General features: G+C 54.0%; 1 protein-coding gene across 2 annotated transcripts in view; it reads left to right on the top strand.

The window, feature by feature from the left end:
- The first annotated feature begins 6 nt into the window (after positions 1-6).
- Positions 7-19,489, top strand: part of OPHN1 (oligophrenin 1) — a 53,009-nt gene continuing 33,526 nt past the window's right edge. For both annotated transcript variants that reach the window (XM_041485267.1, XM_041485268.1), the window contains exons 1-3: positions 7-232; positions 14,189-14,284; positions 18,672-18,733. In XM_041485267.1, coding sequence (XP_041341201.1) covers positions 79-232; positions 14,189-14,284; positions 18,672-18,733 — 312 coding nt within the window. In that variant the 5' untranslated portion in view covers positions 7-78. The remainder of the gene's footprint in view (positions 233-14,188; positions 14,285-18,671; positions 18,734-19,489) is intronic.

Genomic DNA, 19,489 nt, shown 5'->3' on the forward strand with positions numbered 1-19,489 from the left:
CGGCGCGGGGCGCCCGGGGCGGCGGCGGAGGCAGCGCTCCGTAGGCGCAGCGCGGCGGAGCCGGGCCGAGGCGCGGCCATGGGGCACCCGCCACTGGAGTTCAGCGACTGCTACCTGGACAGCCCCGACTTCCGAGAGCGCCTCAAGTGCTACGAGCAGGAGCTGGAGCGAACCAACAAGTTCATCAAGGAGGTGATCAAGGACGGCAACGCGCTCATCGCCGCCATCCGCGGTGAGCGGGCCGGGGCGGGGGTCCGGGCAGGGCTCGGCCGGTCACCGCGGGGTGTCCCGTTCCCTGGGCATCCCCGTGCTGGAGCCGCTTCGGGCCCGTGCCCCGCATCGCTCCGGGGAGGGCTGGCGTTCCCCGGGCGGCAGCCGCCACCCCCGGCGTGTCTCTATCCCTGCAGTGCCACCCCCGCGGCCACCCGCTGCTGTCCCCACGCAGGGACGGGCTGGGTCCGCCGTCCCGCTGTGTTGACACCGGCCGCGGGACCGGCCGAGCCTTGCCAGCATGGATGTGCTCGTTCGGGGACGGCGATCCCCGCTCGGGGAAGGTGCTCCGTTACTCCCCCGAGCATCTCCCGGGCGCGGGGGGAGCGGGGCGGGTTCATCCTTGGCCATCCCGTCACCCTGCGAGCGTGAGAGGGGCCCTGCAGCGCCCTGCTGGAAGCCCTCCCTTTGTTGTCGGTGTTCTGTCATTCTTTAAATCACGGTGAGCATTTTTCCCAATGAAATGTCGGTTTCAATGTTGACTTTGCGGGAGTCGCCGGTTCAGAAGTGCTGACAGATCACCGGAGCACCTGGGCCAGGTTGTGTCATCTGAAAGTCCCACGTGTGTGACACTGACCTTCTGACTGCTTAGATTTGTTTTCCCTCCCCACAGCTGTGGATACACCTTCATACACACCTTCCCTGTGTTGTCTCCCATGCCTTCCTGGACTCCATGATCTTAAAGGTCTTTTCCAGTCCAGATGATTCCATGATTCTCTGCCGTTATCCATGCAGCAGAATCCAGGCCCAGGCCACCAGAGCATCCATGCGGGCAGTGGAGGGACACAGACAATCCACGCTGGTCACACACAGTTTTCCTGCCAGCTGGTTGGTTTCAGTGGGTGTTAATAGGTTTAGCTGCTGCTCTTTTGTTCAGAATAATTCAGAGCTTCCTTGTTATCGAGGCCGTGGCTGGAATAGCCCGTGTTTGCCCATCTGGAAGCAGCAGAGACAAAAGCTGGTGTGACTGAAACTGCCGACGTCACAGGGCTGTGAGACCTAACGTGGGTACAAAAACTCAAATCTGCACAGTCCAGGGCAAAGAAAAACCCCAACAAAATGGAAATCAGAGGGATTAAAACAAACCTGCTTGCAAGTGGAAATGCTTTTCTTCATCACTTTGTTCAAAACCATTTCCCTTTTCAGTGTTTGTAGCGCACAGGGATGTGAGGGATTTCGCTGGGTCAGCAGACCCGGCCCAGGGAGACTGGCCAGGGAGGAAGGGCAGAAGCAGAAGAAAGCAGAGCACACCCAGACAGCACTGAGAACCCCCAGGGATGAGGATTTCTTGTCTGAAATCCTGTGGGGTGTTTTTGTAGCTGACCCAGCAGGCTGCCAGGGAGGTGCTGGGGCCAGTCCTGCCTGGGCTTCCATCAGCTCCCTGTGTTTAGTTAACAGATAACTTAAAAAAATAGATATATCTCTGAATCCTACCCATGTGGATCTGTGGGTGGGAATCTGGGGTACTCACTGGCCTCTGGGACAGCCATGGCTGACAGTCCCTCTGTGCCCCCTGACAGGGTGGGGGGACAGTCCCTCTGTGCCCTCAGCTGCTGGGATGCAGAAGCGGTGGTGGTCCCATCAGGAGAGTGACATCCAATGAGGATAGAGGGTGAAGCTCTTCCAGGGGCCTGCAGCTCACCATATCCTGGGGAGGGTCACCCTGCAGCCACAGCCCTACCAGTGCAGCTTTTGAGTGTGGTACTTTCTCTGTCAACTGACACCCCCCAGCAGCTGAGTAGTCACAACTACCTGGGACACCACAAGGGGACAAAGTATTTGGTATTGCCACGTGGGGAAATAAACTGACTAAAGCAGAGAATAATATTGTTCATTTGTAACAGTCTTGGGTGTGAAAGCCAGTAATAGAAGATAATATTTTGAGTCAGAAATTGAAATTATTTTTGCTGTAAAGTTGACTGCGTCCCTTGTTTTTTGTGCCAGCAGTATGGAGAGTCACTGGCAGTGCCAAGTGACAGTGCTGGTCCCACACGTTGTACTGGCAGTGCTGAGACCACCGTGGCCTGTCCCTGGTCAGGCAGGGAGAAGGATTGGGAGGTGTCTGTCCCTTCATGGCCATCCCCTGAGCTGGCCAGGATCAGGACCTGATGTGGGCACTGAGGATTCAGCTCCAGCAGCAGCTTGTCCATGCCCAGAGCTCACCATGGCCAGCACTGGTGTGGCAGAGGAGCTTTGCTCAGGGCACGTGCTCTAGGCCACTGGGGTGTCAGAAGTTGTGACTCCATGGCATCACTGTGGCTGCAAGAATGGCTGCTTTACAGCAGTTTTTCTGTGCTTCAGCATGGGTTTCTTTAATCTCTCCTGCTTACTGTGCTCAGCTGTGTGTATGGTAATGCAAAACCACCTATTTCCTGTGGTCTTTGATCTTCTCTCCCAATTAAATATCAAATGGAGTTGGAGAAATGTCAGATGAAGGCTTTTCTCATTAGTACCTGTGAGTGCTGTGATGATGAAAATTGTCCTTTGAAGCTCAAAGAGCTGTGAGTTCTCATGCAAATGTTGTGTATGTGGTTTTGCACTTGATTTCTGTCCAGCGTGGAGCTCTGCAGAGTGCCTGGGACTGTGCTGGCAGTTCCCAGCCTCCCCAGGCACTGTGGGCACTTCATCCTGAAGGATAACGTGACAAAAGAATGTGTAGGGACTGTGTGAGCTTCTTCCCAGGAATGGGGTTCCTTGGACACCCAGGAAAGGTCCCATCATCATCATCATCATCATCATCATCATCATCATCATCATCATCATCCCTGCAGGTCCTGCAGCACTGTGTGTGGGAACTGGGTGTCCCCTCAGGGAACTCTTGTGTCCCCCAGCATGGCAGACCTGTTCTGGACAGGTTTCTGTGCTGTTGTTGGATGTGGTGCCTGGTGATTTAATGCTGTGGAGTGTGGGAAGCAGCGTGGCATTGGAGCAGGTTATTTTAATGGGATTGAAGCCACCCAGAATGGCCTGTCTGCCCAGTTCCCCAGAACCCCATGTCTTAGTTCATGGGAAGGCTGTGGGGACAATGGAATCTGTTCCTGCAGCATGACAGCCAGATCCTGGGGACTGTGTTCTAACTCTAAAGCTTCTCTAGAAAATGGAGGAGAAGAAGGAGCCTATCCCACACGTGGAGAGGCTGCAGGTCTCCAGGCAAGCATCAGCTTTGCTGGGAGGCACAGCTGCAGTGACAATGTCCCACAAAGACAGCTCAGCCATGAGACAGTGAGGAGCAGGGGGAAATGACCTGCTGGAAAACATCACTCTCCTCCAGCAATAATGTGATCTCTTGTTGGCTCCTTGCTGGTCTTCCCCATCCTGGCTGTGGATTTCAGCCAGTAAGGGCACCAGTTACTGCTGGTAACTTGTAAAATTGTCTTCTAACTTCCCAGCTCTGTCTCAAAAGACATCACACCCATAGCCAGAGCCCAGCTCTCCCTGGGCTGCACCCTGCAGGCATCCTCAGCTCAGCTGGGCACAGGGGGTCTCTGCAGCCAACAGCTGCTGATGGAGCAGCTCCTGGGCTCTGAGCTCTGAGCACAGGACTAGGGCCCCAGTTGGAGCAAATCTAAACCAGACATGCTTTAACCAGACACTAAAACACAATAGCAGAAGAAAGAACAAAAACCCTCCCAAAAGCCAGCTCACCCCCAGCGCCAGAGCCGTATCCTCAGTGCAGGCAGGAGAGACGAGGGGCCGGCACGGGATCTACCAGATCCAGCTGCGGGGCAGATCCCACCCCGTGTTCTGGGGCTCAGGGATGTGTTTGCTGGGTTTTGCTCCCCCTGGAGAAGCTCTGGCTGGGCAGGTTGTCTCTGTTGAGTTTGCTTTGCCGGTGGCTGAGGCGCCAGGCTGGGCACAGGATGGTTTGGCTGTGCCACGATGTCCCCAGGCCTGGCTCCTTGTCCCTCCCTCCCTGCTGAGGGCCTGAGCTCCCCAGCCTCCCCCCTGGCTCCTGCTGGCTACAGCTGCTCCATCCATGCCCAGGTGTGCCCCAGCCTGGGTTTGTTTTAGGAAGCCCAGGGCAGGAGTGGCTGGCAACAGCACCAAGCCAGCCCTGTCCCTGCCAGCTCGGGGGCTGGTGGGAGGACGCTGGACCAGCCTTGGCCAAGCTTAAACAAACCAATGTGCAATATTTTGTGATGGCTTTTTCCAGCCCAGATATGCTTCCCAATGATTCGCCTGCCTACAGCAGCACAAGGGGCCAGGACAAGAGGCAAAATCGTTTTCATGTGTTTAAGGATATTTTTTCTAGTGCTGCACATGAGGCATGCAGGGAGCTTTTCATCCATCTTCTACTGCCTTTTCTGGCTCCTTCCCTGGGAGGATGTGGGTGTTATCCATGCTCTGTGTGTCTCACAGCCCACGGCTCACAGCAGCACTACTGCTGACCTAAGAGTTTCCTCTTGAGTCACTGTATGAGGACTCAGCTTTTCTGGCTTTTTACTTGAGGGTATTGTTGGAATATTTTATTCCTAATGCCGTTGGTGGCACACTGATAACTACAGATGTGGCATCCCAGGCTTTTCTGTCCTGCTGGGTGCCAGCCTGGCTCAGTGGGGTGTCAGTGTTGTGCCTGCTCTGTTCTGCTGCAGCAGGCAGCCAGACACCTGTGGCACATCCTGGCCATGCTGCATCCTCCTGCCCACACAGCATGGCTCTGGCACTGATCCCTGGCTGCCCAGCCATGGATCTGGGCTGCATGGAGAGCCTGCAGTGCCAGGTTGGACCATTCTCCAGGGACAGAGGGGCAGGTGCTGCTGTGGGGGCTCCATGGCACTGCCTGGCAGGAACACAGAGGTTTGGAGAGCTGTGGGTTCATAGAAAAAAAAAAACAACTCTGGTGAGCAGTCAGCACTATTTACAGGTACTGAGCACCAAAATGCAGCAGCTTTGGAACTGCTGGAGAAGTTCAGGAGGCAGCAGTTATTTTTCCTTACTAAGCATTAAATGAATCTTCCAAACACATAAAGCTTCTGTCTGAGGATCTGACACATGTGAATGAGAAAGCTTCCCGAGCTGCTGCACTGGGAGCAGTGATCCCAGGCCGTGCTGGCTGTTTTCTCTGGGGCACATTCAAACATAGTCTCTCTGCCCCATGTCCTTTCTTGTCACTGAATTCTCCATGCAGGTGAACATGCGGTCATGAGTTGTTCAAGTGATGATAAGAGCAGCAGGATAGCCTGAGATAAAGTCTATAAATATAAGTACAGCCCAGAAGTCAGTTGCTCTGTCAGTCTGATCTTGCTCCTTTTTAGCCTGTTCCCCCAGCCAAGCCTGATTTTGAAGAGCCTGGGGATGTTTAAAACAATAATACATTTTTTAATGTTACTAAACCTTGTAGCTGTGAGAATGAAGAACAAGGGACACAATCTATTCCTGTTCCATCACAGGATGAACTGGTGACTTGCAGATCATCGGGGGATCCTTTGACGTGGAAGCACAAACCCAGACCCCCAAGTCCTTGCAAAGGTGCCCAGAGTGGGGGTAGCTCTCGGCAAAGCCCCCCTAAGTGTGCTGGTGAGGCTGCCCCAGTGTCGGTCAGGTTGATGGTGCCAAGGAGCCTCCCGGGAGGTGCCAGCTGGTGCAGGACAGGCCATCTCCACGCTGGCATCACCTCCCAGCCTGGATCCGGAGGGATGCGCATTCCTCCCCTCACCGAAGCACTTGGGATCGCTGCTAAGCCGGCGGCGATCCCTCCCTGGCGTGCTGTGTGACTCAGCTGGCCCCTGCCCAGCCCCGCTGCGCCCTTATCGAAGGAAACTCTGAAATCATCGCGGCTTGGAGCGAGCGCCCGTCGGAACCTGCCCTGCCTGGGAAGGGGGGCTGCAGGGAGATGCATGTGAGGGCTTTGCAGATCATGAGACGTCTCCGTGGGGATTGCTCGTGCTCTGCCCCGGATAAGAGTCCGTTGTTTTCATGTTTGTTTTCCCCGTGTCCGTCCTGCCTGTGCAGCGGGGAGCCGCGGATCCTGGAGCACGCCCTCTGTGCCGCTCACGCCAGAGCTCCGTGCCAGGAGCCGGCTCGGCTGCTCTCGGAGCCGGGGGCTTTGGGTGGCCGGGAGCACTGCAGGGATCCCTGCTGCCCTCCTGATGCCCCTGCGAAAGCGGCTGCTGCCCCTCCCTGACAGCTCACTCCTCCCAAGGGAGGGCAAAATCCGTTTGTTTTTCATGGCTCAGCTTCGTGTATTTTTATTTTTCAAAGAGTCTGTTCTTCATTCCCCAGCCCGAGGATCCGTCCCCAGGCTGGTATTCTGAAGGCAGTGACTGCCTTCTGTGGGACAGTGATGTACACAGGTGTATAAATAGGTGCAGCAGCCAGAGCCACGTGCCAGCCTCACCCTGCTTCCAGCTGGCTGCCTGCTTGGCTTCCAGCCCCAGCGTGTCACCCACAGCCACAGCTCACCCGGCGCTGCCATCCCCAGGGCTCACCTGGCAGCACCATCCCCACCACTCCCCTGGCCATCCCTGCTGCAGGGGCAGGCGTCCACCACCCTCTGTGTTTTCAGGATAGTTGAGAGTGCTGCCACCCTTGGAGCCTCTCATGTGGGGTTTGAGAGCCACTGCCCAGCTCAGGAGCTGCCCACCACTTCCAGCAGCTGCACTGGTGCCCACGGAGCTGGGCACTGTCCTCCAGCTGTGGCTGTCCCTCCTACGCCTGGCTTCACTGTGCTCCAGGGCAGTGCTGAGCAATTCCCTGGTGTGCTGACAGTCGGATTGGGACACCAGCTGACCTGAAATTCCTGCAGGTGTGGCAGCACCAGTCCTGTCGTTGGGCTTGGTCTGTGGTGAACCAAGAATTGTGATGGCGTTTCGTCCTTTGTGACTCTTCTCTGCCTCTGCGACCCCAGGAGCATTTGTTTAAAAAACAGTTGCATTATTTCTTACTGTGCATTTCACCACTTTTGCTGATTTCTAAGGCAGCTCATCTTTTCTTTACTTCCATTTCAGCTGGCCACGTGTTCTGGACTGGCTGCCCTGTGTCTCTTTCCAGTTTTGCTGAAGCAACTCCTCCAGCTTTGCAGGGCTGCAAGGTTGATTTGAAAGGCCAGCAAAATGGCAAAGGGGAAAAAACTAATCTCTGAGAAGTTCAGGCTTCCAAAGTGAAGTTTTACCCATGGCTCATCCTGAGGAGCACTAAGGGAAGTGCTGATGCCAGCAGGAGTTTTGCTGCTGTGGGGAGAGCAGGGGTGCCCTGGCTGAGCTGGGCCAGGCAGCAGGCTGTGCTGCAGCATCCTGTGCTGCCCTTGTGTTGCAGAAGCAAAAATAATTTAAAAAAATTCTTTCAACACACTGTCCCTTATAAAAATATTAAACATACAGTCTGAAGTGCCACCCTCTAGGAAACCAGTACAAGCCAGCGAGTGTCACTGGGAGAATGGAGTGCTCGATGTCTTTGCTTTGAAATGTGGCTCTGCTGCATGATTCTCTTCCTGACCAATGGATCTGTCACTGTGGAGGTCTTAGGAAGAAGATGCTAGATAACTTAATCCAAGGGAGGGTCAGAGTACATCACTTACTCCCAGTTTTCTCCAAAACAGACCAATATACCCCAAAACTTTGTTGTCCTTCCAGTCTTGCTTGGTTGCTTTGTGTTTTGGTTGGGGTTTTGGGCTGATGTGTTGCCAAACTTCCAAGCTATTGGTGAGGAGACCCATGATCTCCTTGAGGTCCAGGCATCCAGGAAAGCTCCTCTGTGTGTTTAACTGCCTTGAGCTTCAAGGTACAGCCTCGTAACCTTTGCCAGCTCATCTGGAGTATGGCAGGTTCGGCAGAGCCGGTTTTCTTCAGGCAGTGAGGAGATAAAGCAAGCGTGAGAATTATATGATGAGTGTGAACTCTTGCTGTCTGGGTCCTTGGGTATTTAATTTAACAGTAAATAAGAAAATAAGCCTGTCAAGCTTGTTTGGGCACTTCCCACAAGGCTGGCTGGGCAAGGAGAAGAATTCATAAGAATAAAAGATTAAAGTTTAGGACAGGAAACAGAAACTGTGGAGGGCAGGGGGGGGAGTGGGAGGGGGATGTGTGAGTGGAGGTGATGGTCCAGAGGGCAACTAACCAACTTGCAGAGCAAAAGGTCACTGGTTAGGGAGAGGTACTGAGAAATATCCTTTTACTGGGAGCGCAGCCCTGCTCTATTGCCTGGAGCCTGGGCTGGACTGGCTATGAAAGAGAAGCTTATGAACAACTCAGTCAATGAAGGGCTGATTAGGAGAGGTAAATGTGTGACAGAGTGTGAGACATCCAGTAAATTCCTTCACAAGAGATTTGTAAAGCACTGCTAAATATAGCAAGATATTTTTAGCAGTTCATGCTAGCCACTTACTTCTGGCAAGTGGAAAACCCGTGTCAATGTGGGAAAAATGGCCTTCGTCCAATGTGTCAGGATTTCTGAGTCCCCACAGAGCCTTCAGGGGCACTTGCAGACGGCTTGCCCTGGGTCAGTGCCAGGCACTGCCTGTCCTGGGCCACTCTGCAATTCCCTGGTGGTGAGCATGTCTCCTCTGTGCAGCACCCACAGGGCTGCACTCCCTGCAGGATCCTGTGTGGATTTGGGACTACCTAGAAGGCTAACTGGAAGGTTACATTTTTATCCTCATCTGAGAAAATTAACATGTTTCTGTGAGCAGCTGTAGAGTATTTGGGAGTGTTCCATGTGTCAGGGCTCATTAATCCTGATCTTGATGGCACATCTGGGCTCATTGGGGGAGCTCATGGCTTTCCAGGCTGAGGTATTTTTGTGGGACAGAGACTGGGGGCTTCATGCAGGTGGTACACACAGTGTAAATCCAACACCTTAGAGCAGAGTCTGGCCTCTTGGCCATTTACTTTGTGTGTTGGCTCCTAAAACTCTGCTGCAATGACAGAGAATTCCTGGGAAGCAGTGGGTTGGGTACTGTGTCCAGAACCTCCTCCTCAGGGTGGTGATGGTGATCAGCTCCATCTCCTTAGTGATGGAACTCCCTGGGGAATTCTTTGGCGGGAGTTGGTAACAATGGGTACATTATTTTCCCCTTAGGAATCATAGGCATATGTCTGCATGCTGGGAAAAGTGGAATTTCTCATGCTGTATGTATGCTGTGCACAGCTCTCCACGAGGGAGGAGAAAATCATCCACAGGGGCCATTGGTAGGAAATGTAGGTATGTCCTCAGCTGCCATGGGTCAGGGTCTTGCAACGTTTCCCTGACAAAAATGGATTTCCAGGGTTGAGATCCCAACCCGAAAATTTCCATGTCTTAAAATGCCATTGTAAAAGGGCAGAGTGAACTTTAATTGTCTTTTGTTTGCTTATTTGAAAGGAAAGTGTGTGGCCAGCTTTGATAGTTCTGTTTTCAAGCTGGAGAAGAAGGAAGCAAAATGCAAAGATGGAGCTCCTGCTTAGCTTTGCTCTGGTTATTTGCACTGCCACGATCAAACCCTGGCTGTGTTTTCCCTGCTGATTCCTTATGGGTTTTATTCATGGCTTGCTGAAGCTGTGACTGAGTTGCTCTGGCACTGCAATCTGTGGGTTGGGCAGATGCAGAACCTCAGGAATTGCTTTTCCCCCCATGGAAATCTCTGCTGTCTGCTCTTCCCTGAGCTGTCCATGTGTAGGTGCAGGCAGGGAGACCAGTGAAAGTAATTTCCCACCTTCCAGTGTGGGCTGGCACATCCTGTCCCTTCCTAGGAGCGGGGCAGGGATGCTGCAGCCCCATCACTGCTCTGCTGGATCAGATTAAACTCAGGACTGCCTTTGCTCTGAAAGTGTCACTGGCCAATGATTGCAGAGATGATGAGGTTGAAGGGCTGTATTTTTATTTTGCTTTTTCCTCCTTAATTTGCTCCCTGGGAACAGCATATGATGGGGATTAGCCAAAGGGCTGCTGAACCCACTGCTTGCTCTGCCCCTGAGCTTCTGAAGGAGCATCAGTTCCCACCTGGCTGTTTCCTAGGAAGAAGCAGAGTGGTGCTGTGTATACCAGCTGCTGCTGCACAGCTAATGAGGGTCATATAAACGAGGGCTATTTGGGTGTGGATAACAGGGGTGAGGGTGCTGGCACCCTGGCCCTGACCAATGTGATGTGTAACCTCCACACCCACTCTCCTGCACAGTTGGAGACGTTCTCTTGGTTTTCAAAGTGTTTATTTCTAAAATTCAGGCTGTTTTTTGCACCTGTGTAACACCTGACTTCCCACTGTGTCCCTGTGGTGTTAAATGAGGCAGCCCAGGCAGGGCCCTCCTGTGCTGGCTCAGAGATCCTGCTGGTCCCCATAGCTGTCACTGCTTAGTTGTCACAGTCACTTCTATTTCCGTGTGCTCAGGGTCATGGTTTCCTCTCTTGGGAACAGAGGACCATTGCAGTCACACAGGCTGTGACCTGGGTTGCAATTAGTAAAGCTAATTAAGGATGTGCACCTGTGACAGCTCAAGCACTGCAGACCCTTGAGCAGCACCTCCGTGCTCCATTCTCTGGCTGTGTCTGCTCACCCTGTTCCTCCATGGTTCTCTTCTGTGCTGATGGTTTCCATCTGGTTTAAATTCTAAGCACTGGAGGAAAAAGCAGCAGCACAGCCTGGTTTGGGACTCTGCTTGTGTTTGTGTTTTGTCAGGGACCTGTGGCTTTTGCAGTGGTAGCAGCCCTTTTTTGTTTGTGGTTTTTGGTTACCTGTGGTTGCTGTCAAAGGTTGAAGTGCGAATCGTAGGTCCTTACTGAGCAAGCTGTGAGGCACATCCTTCCAGAGCTGCTGACTCTGAAGGTGTGTTTATCCACACATAAATACAGCCCCGAGCTCTCTGTGTGCCTCCTGGGGCTGGCATGGCTGGCACTGGTGCTCCCCACTCCTGCCCTGCAGCCCGGTTGGGGCCACTCTGTGCAGGGATGGAACTTCATTTTGACTAGGAGAGTAAATTATTGTAACTACAAATGGGGAAATTTGGCTTTGATTCCTGACGCTGGAAGGGAGAGGAGTCCTTCAGGACTCCTGATCAAATTCATTTTGGTGTGTTTCCATGGAAACAGGCTGTGCAGGCAGGGTCCGTGGGGTAGAGCTGAGCCTTGGCGTGCTGTTGGCAGGGATATTCCACCTTGGAGCATGGCAGTGTTCCTTGATCCTTGGGTCCTGGTGGTGGGGGAGCAGGACAGGCCCTGCAGCTGCCTGTCCCTCCTGCCAGGCTCTGGGGGGGCAGAGCAGCAGCCTTTGGCAACCGAGTGTTTGTACTGGGCGGGAAAATATTTCCAACAGTTAAAATAAGAGAGAATACAGACTTATCTCTCCCAGTGTGGGATGGAGCCCCGTTTTTCCACAGCACATCTTTTCCTGCTGGCTCCTTCCTGTGGTCAGCCTCTTTTCTGTGGCCATGGCTTATCCCTTTCTCCCCAGCCCTTCCTGATGGGTGTCACCACTGTCACCACTGCCATTTGGGTGCCACCGAGGGAAGGGGCAACGCCCCACCGAGTGTCTCCAAGCACTGACACCAATTCTCTGCTTCAGAGCCTGGTGCTGGGCCCTGCAGGGACACAGCCCGAGTGGGGACGTCCTCTGTTCCCATGGTGCCACAGTCAGTGAGCCCTGTGCTGTGTCCCAGTGACACTCCAGAGCTGTCCTGCAGTGCCAGCAGTCAGTGAGCCCTGTGCTGTGTCCCAGTGACACCCCAGAGTGTGGCAGTGGCGCAGCAGCAGCAGTGCTGTCCTGTGCATGCACACAGGAGCTGTGTGAGGAGCCAATGTTCAGCCAAGGCTCGCTACGTGTGGGAGTTGAGTTGTGTTGGTCTGGAGAAGCCTGGTTTCCATTAGGAGCTCCTCCAGAGCCCGCCAAGCACGCAGGGTACGGGCTCACACCCCTCCCTCTCTCCCTCCTTCTCTCCTGGGCTGACAGGGACACATAGCACATGGAGATGCTCTGTCCCTGCCAGGTACCACCCGTGGAACCCTGTGTGTGCTGCTGTACTTGCAGGTACACTGGAGCTGTGGTGCCTTGTCACCTGCCCCCAGCCAGCACCCATGGAGGGGACAGACAGAGAGACAGAGAGATGGATGCTGGCTGGGGGTACTGCTGCTTTCATAGGGGCTCAAGGACCCTCACTGGGCTGGGAGGGGTGTTGGGAGGGAGGGATTGAAGATCACCTGCAACCAGTAGTAGGGGAGGGGCTGGATGGGGCCACAGCAGCATCGGGGACGGTGATGTGACGGGATTTGCAGGGGATGAACAAAGATTCCCCTGAGCAAGGGCTGAATGAGCCTCCGGCCTGGCCTGAGTGAGCACTGGGGGACTGAGGGGGAATTATTTGCTGAGGTTTTCCATCAAGTCAATGACATCGTTCTGTGAGAGAGTTCACCCATTTACGTGCTCCAGCCCCTGGCAGCTGGGGCTAAATAGCGACATTCAGGCCTGAATCTGCCCATTCAGGAGCAAAGGTTTGACCCATCGAGGGAGCTGCTGAACGAGGCTTTTGAGGGAGAAGCAGGGACTGCACTCTGAGCCTGCACTGGGGACCCAGCAGTCCCCCCACTGCTGCCTGCCCAGGGACCTTGGGGAGGGTCAGGAGCTCCTGACCTGGGGACAGGGGAAGCAGGGCAGTCTGGGGACCTGCCAGTATCCCACACAGGCCACTTGATTTCTTTTCCCCAACATTCATTTCAATGTTATCCAATTATTCTCTCCTCTTCACAGCAGCATTTCAGAACATCCCATGATTGCCACCACAGTAGTAAGCTTTATTTTCAAATCAAAAATACCCCATTCAGGTACACCAAGTTCCTATACACAACAATCATGGTGCTGGCTTGGCAAAGCAGTGGTGAGAGCTGGTTGCCCATTAAGGTCTGTGCCATCACATCTTCCCCACTTGTAATTTCATGAATTTCTGGAAGTGCCATCTCTGTGCACCGCCACAAAGGAGTCCAGCCTGTGACTGTGCCCATAGCTGGAGTCCCAAATTAGGGGAAGTAGCAATGTAAATCAGAGGCTAACGTTATTCCTTTGCTTTCCTTTTTGTCGCCTACATGCTACTCTCTGAGGTCAGGCAAGTGCAGCCTCCTCCTGTTCGTATTTCAGGAATTGTAGCTTTGTGCAGGATGATGTGGTCAGTCCAGTGAGTGTGCTGTCCCTGCTGGCCCTGGGTCAGGCTCTGTACTGGTGTCATTGTCACGTCCCAGGGCCCCTCTGCCAATGCCAGCAGACGCCATCCAGACACGTCTGCAGCCACACAGGGTGCAAAGACACAAAGCATCCTTTGGGCCAGAAACTTCTCTGGAAGGTCCAAAAATAATTTGGACTGAGCCACAGGAAACATCAGGCAATTTCTTTGCTTCCAGCCCAGACTGTTCCTCACCAGCGGGAGCAGCAGGTCCCAGGGCCATCTGTGGGTGCCCAGCTGAGGCCCCTGGCTCAGCTGTGTGCTCTGTGGCACTGTCCTTCCCTCAGGGCCTGTCTGTGTCCATGACCCCACAGAGGGACAGTTATTTTTAGTCCTGCCTTTTTCCTCACATTTATTTTCTGACTCTACAGATTTTTCTCTCATATTATGAAACAATTTCTGTGAACAGTGGCCAGCCTGTCTGACAGCCCCTGAGCTCCAAGGAGCTGTGCTGGTGCACACAGAGCCCTGAAATATCTCCTGAATGTCTTCCTGCAGGGAAGTGTCCCTTCCTGTCTGTGGCTGGACACAAGGCCATCGATCAGTTGTTGTACTGTGTGGTGCATCCATTAGTGCTGCAGAACCTTTTTCAGAGAGAGAAAAAACCCAAATACAATTCTCTCTGCAACCCCCGAGTGTTATTAATGCTGCAGCATTTTCTGCGGCACTGAAATTCCCAATGCTTATGGATTTTCATAACTACCTTACTATGGTCTTGTTCCATTCAGGATAAATTTCTAGGACATGCAGCCTTTGTAGAACAATTGCAGAAACCCACAGCTGATTACTCTGTCTTTTTCCAGGATACTCCTCAGCAGTGCAGAAGTTCTCCCAGACTCTGCAGTCCTTCCAGTTCGACTTCATCGGTGACACACTAACGGATGATGAGATCAATATTGGTGAGTTCTCTGCTTTTTGAAGCTGACTTCCAGTAATTGGAACAGTCTCCCTCTCTAGGAATTAGCCTGCCTGATGGTTTTTAAGCAGCCTCAGGAGCTGGGTTCCAGGCAGCTCTTCCACAGCTTATTTTATGAAGTTGAACAGTCACGGGTCGAGTTTCACATTCCCAATTCAGCGGATAATTTGCAGAGGTTTTTCCGTGGCTCCAGGCCTGCTCCATGCTGCCAGGTGCTGGGGAGGAGGCAGTATGGTGCTGACCTCCCAGCCAGCCCCTCTTCCCAGAGCTGCAGTGGAGCCCAGCTCTGGGTGCTGCTCCCAGAGCTGCCTTTGCTGTGCAGGAACAAACTGCCCCACGCTGCCCTGCAAAGGCACCAGGCTGCAAACTGCTGGGAAAAAGGGTTGCTGGATGTGTCTCAAATGGAGAACAATGGCCATCTGTGCCCTGGGCAGCCTTGCAGGGCTGCTCCCTGCACATCTGCTTGGGGATTAGTGATCCTGGAGCTGTGTTACATCCCTGCCCTCCCCCAGCACAGCTCTGGGAGTCACTCAGCATCCACAGCCCGGGAGGCCTTAATGCAAACCCTGCACATTGCACATGAATCTGCTCTTGGCTTAACGAGGTCAGTGGACCCTGCAGGGGAGACAGGGGGCTGCAGGAGGGACAACAGAGCATCCTCAGCCCCGAGGTTCTGACCCTGTCCCATCAGACAAAACACTTGTGCCACCTGCCTGGGCTGAGGAGCTGGGGCTACCCCTAGGCTCACAGGGCATTGTCCAGGCAGGAGCACAGGGCATTCGTGGGGTGGGGCACAAGGCACAGGGTCTTTTCCAGGCTGTTCCCGTGGGCTGCACATAGGGGAAAAAAGGAAAACCAGCTTTTGTCAGGCAGGGTTGCAGAGTGGCAGCAGTGTGGCATTGCTGGTGTCAGGTCTCTCGGCCGCTGTCAGAAGGGGAAGGAAGTAGAGCCTGTTCCTTGGGCTGTTGTATTTAAAGCCATGTGAAGCAGACTGCGGCTTGCCCCTCCAAGGCTTGTTTCCTTTATGGAAAGTCTCTGGGTGAAACCCGCTGGAAATGAGTCAGCCTCCAGATCTAATGGCAGCAGAGGTGCTGAGCTTCCAAACACACGCGGGTCAGGAGGAGAGAACTCTGCCATGGAAATGCCTCTCCTGGGAGCTGAGGGGTCTGAGGCAAACAGCCATGCAAGGAAAGGAGTGTCCCTCGTCTTGGCTGGAAGGAACAAAGCTCCAACAACCGAGCAAAGCTGCTGGGAAAGACAGAGGTTGAATAAAGGGATTGTGGGATGAGGGAGAGCAAGAGAGCAGATGTAAAACTTTCTGTGGTGAAAGGAGCATGTTTCCCTTCAGTTTTGCTGGGGAGTATTTGTTTTGCTCTTTCAAGAAGAGGTCCCCAGCTTCTCTGTGAAGAAGTCTGGGCTGTGTTCCTCCTCCCACCCAGGCCCTGGTGTGCCTGCAGAGGTTGAGGTTTCCTTATTCCTGACACAGCAGTGGGGCGTTGATGTCTCCGTAGCAGCTTCCATCTGCCAGGGTGCCAGGGGTCTGCGTGGGAGTGCAGAGCTCATTTCATGTGCAGGATATGGGAGTGAAGCAGAGCACTTACAGGCACTTCTTATGCGCTGCAAGAGGACGTGTTTGGGTTGTAAATAGAGCATAAGTCACACTGCTCTCTCCTTGTGTGGGCACAGAGCAGCCTGGCACCCGAGCAGGTGGCAGCAGGGACACTGCAGGTGGCAGTCAGGACACTGGGTTGATGAGCAGCACTTTCCCCTGGGGATGTGAAAGGTCATGGATGCACCCATGTTACCCCACAGCTGCAGCCCCTCCTGTGCTCCCTCCTGCAGCTCCTCCACTGTCACCTCACGGGACCCAAATCAGCAGCTCCTGCAGAGATGGAGGGGGCAGTGAAATGGGGTGGCATGTTCTTCCCTCCCAGGCATGGGAACATGGAATCCTGTAAGGATCTTCCTGGAATGGTTCTGGCTGCCCAGCAGAGTCTCTCTGACGTTTCCAGGTGTGGCTGGGCAGGCTGTGGCTGTGTGTGGCCCCCCTGCTCTACACTGCCCTGCATGGGCTGGCAAATTCTGACCCAGGCCAGTGCACAGATCCACCCCAGGCACTGCTGGGCTGGCAGCAGGATCTGAGCCTTGTGCATGGTGCAGGGTCAAACTCAGTGGGCTGTTCCGTGACTGGAGCCAGGAAACATGTTCCTGGGCTCTTCCTGTAGAGCAAAGGGAAAAAACAGCTAGGGAACATTTTATGCACTGACATATTCCCTGTAAGTTTGGGGCTGGATTCTTTCTCCCTGTGATAATTCTTTTCCTGGCTCAGGCCCCTGGTGTCCATGCACTCCATCATCCTGGAGAGCCACAGTGACAGCCACATGTGACCCTGGTGTGAACACCATGAGCTGTAGGGCCACTGCATTGCTGGGTGCTGGAGCCCTCACTGGAGGAGAGCTCAGAAGCTCCTGACTCATCAGGAAAGTCTGCTGTGCCACTGCCAGCTGAGAGCCTGTGTCATGAGGCTGCAGTTGCTCTCTTCTGTGTGTCTCAGCAGCTGCAGAATGAATCCTTGCACTGGGCTTTAGGACAGGTACCTCTTCCAGGGTGCCACTGTGGATGAGGGGAGAGGGCCCTCATCTTGCACAGGGAGCACAGGAGCCCCCTCTCCCTGACCTGTGGGACAAGCTAATCCTGTGCCTGCACTGCTGTACATCTGCTGTGCCCTCGTGTGCTGCCCTGCCCAGCCCAGCAGGGAGGGAGGATCTGAGCTGCAGAGCTCTGGGGTGTCACAGAACCACTCTGGGATGTTCCCACCAGGGCAAGAGGGAGCCTGGGACCCACCAGACCTGTCCCACGCTGTGCTGAGCAGGCTGGAACTGTGGGAAACTTTCCCAGCTGACTCCCAGGTAGTTCCCAGCTACACTGGGGTGATCAGGTTGTTCCCCCAGGCAGCCAGCACACAGCCACACTACCTGCATGGGCAGGTGTTTGCCCAGCCTTGCCTTGCAGCCCAGAGAGATGGGAGTTTGGCTTGGCACTGTCAATGCTCTGCTGCTGAGAGGTTTCCTCCCCTGGGACAAATTCAGCCCCTTCCCAAGTTCTGCTTTGATGGGCAGGGAGAGGGGCTGCATGTTCTCCCTTGGTGTGGGGTCAGCTGCTCCCACCTAGTCTTTTATTTCCCCAGGCTGAATTATTCTTGTTTCAGTTTGTTAAAGGAAAGGTTTTCTGCTATTTTTATTGTAGTTGGACTCCAACTGATTATCAATGAGATCTTTTTGTTTAACTTCTAACATTTTGGGGAGTGGTGTCAGTGTCTGTGACCATGTCTAAACCTGCTGCCTTTCCTCCTGTACATGGACTTTGTGCCTCCTGGTGCTGCGTGTGATCTTTGTCATTCCAGGCCATTTTCATTGGACACACTTGTCCTGGTCCTGGCAAGCACCTGCAGCTCTTCCTGGGACAGAGGTGCCAGGCCCATCCTGGTGCTGCTGGCAGCTGTCCAGGCAGTCCTGTCCTGGCCAAAGTGGCAGGGCCTGTCCTGCTGCCCTGGGGATGGCAGCTTCCCTTCCCCCTGTTTGGCCTTTCCCTGCATTTGTCCCTTCTCTGCCACCTGTATTGCCATCTCTGTAACACAATTCCTAATAGAAGCTAATCAACATCCTCTTACCTTCTCAAGACCTTCACTCCTGCATTGCCTGGGTAGGAGACCCTCCTCTCCCTTGCATACATAAATACCCCTCAAGGCCAGCCTGCACCTGGCATTGCCTCACAGTTTCTGCCAAAAGGAGACACTTATTCTCCTTTTTTTTTGGCATTTTTTTTTGCCAGCCTTTAGATGGCCATGCTGGGAGTACAGCCACATTGAGGTGTCCTGACATGTGTCACACAGTCCAGTGCCACATCGCAGCTCCACTGATGTGTGTCGCACACTCTGGTAGACACTTCTCCTTTTTTTTGGCATTTTTTTTGCCAGCCTTTAGATGGCCATGCTGGGAGTACAGCCACATTGAGGTGTCCTGACATGTGTCACACAGTCCAGTGCCACATCGCAGCTCCACTGATGTGTGTCGCACACTCTGGTGCCACATCCCAGCTCCACTGATGAGCCTCTTCTTTTCTTACAGCTGAGGGGTGTCCTGACATGTGTCACACACTCTGGTGCCATATCCCAGCTCCACTGATGTGTGTCACACACTCTGGTGCCACGTCCCAGCTCCACTGACGTGTGTCACACACTCTGGTGCCACATCCCAGCTCCACTGACGTGTGTCACACACTCTGGTGCCACATCCCAGCTCCACTGACGTGTGTCACACACTCTGGTGCCACATCCCAGCTCCACTGATGAGCCTCTTCTTTTCTTACAGCTGAGTCCTTTAAGGAGTTCGCAGAGCTGCTGCATGAAGTGGAGCTGGAGAGGTCCATGATGGTAAGGAGATGGGAGCTGGGCTCTGTCATTCCTGACGTGGCTGAATGCCAAATCACAGCCACAGCACCATGTGCCTCAGTGTCAGGCTCCTCAGCAGGGGGAAGCTGGGAGCACTGGGAATGTGCTCTGTACTCACCTGGTCCATGGTCCCATGGCCATCGGCCCTGAGCATGGGCAGGCGCAGAAATAGGTGTGGGAGGCTCTCCCAGGCAGCACAGGCAGGCACAGAGCCCCAGGCCCTGCAGCTGGAGGGGCTGCTCAGCAGCTGCTTCTGTGGGGAAACCAAGGGTTAAAGAATAAGAAGTGTTTTTGCTCAGTTTTTGCTGGGTGCAGGTGTCCCTAGCCCATCTGAGCTAGTTCAGCTTCTGCAGTACAATGCACTGCCATCAGCTTCCTGCTGCCATGTGCCCTCAGCCTCTCCAGGGCTCCTCCAGAGCCAGTGCTGGCTTCCCATTTCACTCCTAATTCCAGGAAAAACATGAAGGTTAGGCTCGGTGGAGAGCTTACAGCATGCCAGGAATGTGCTGCTTGGCTCTGCCTTCCCCTGCCTCGTGCAGCAGCAGGAGCTCCTGCCAGGCTGGGCCAGAGGGTCCATGGGCAGGCAAGGAACAGCAGGAAACCAGGAAAGCACTAAAATTCTTCTTTATTATGAATTACATCCCAGGTATAGTGGCTCCTTTGGCAGGGGGGAGCAGTGGAAGGTGTTGTTTCAGGGGTTACGGGCCCTATCCAGTTTTCAAAGTTGGGTTTTTTTTC

The sequence above is a fragment of the Pyrgilauda ruficollis genome, unplaced genomic scaffold, assembly GCF_017590135.1.
Source record: "Pyrgilauda ruficollis isolate IOZ18807 unplaced genomic scaffold, ASM1759013v1 scaffold7, whole genome shotgun sequence".
In the NCBI taxonomy this organism is placed as follows: domain Eukaryota; kingdom Metazoa; phylum Chordata; class Aves; order Passeriformes; family Passeridae; genus Pyrgilauda; species Pyrgilauda ruficollis.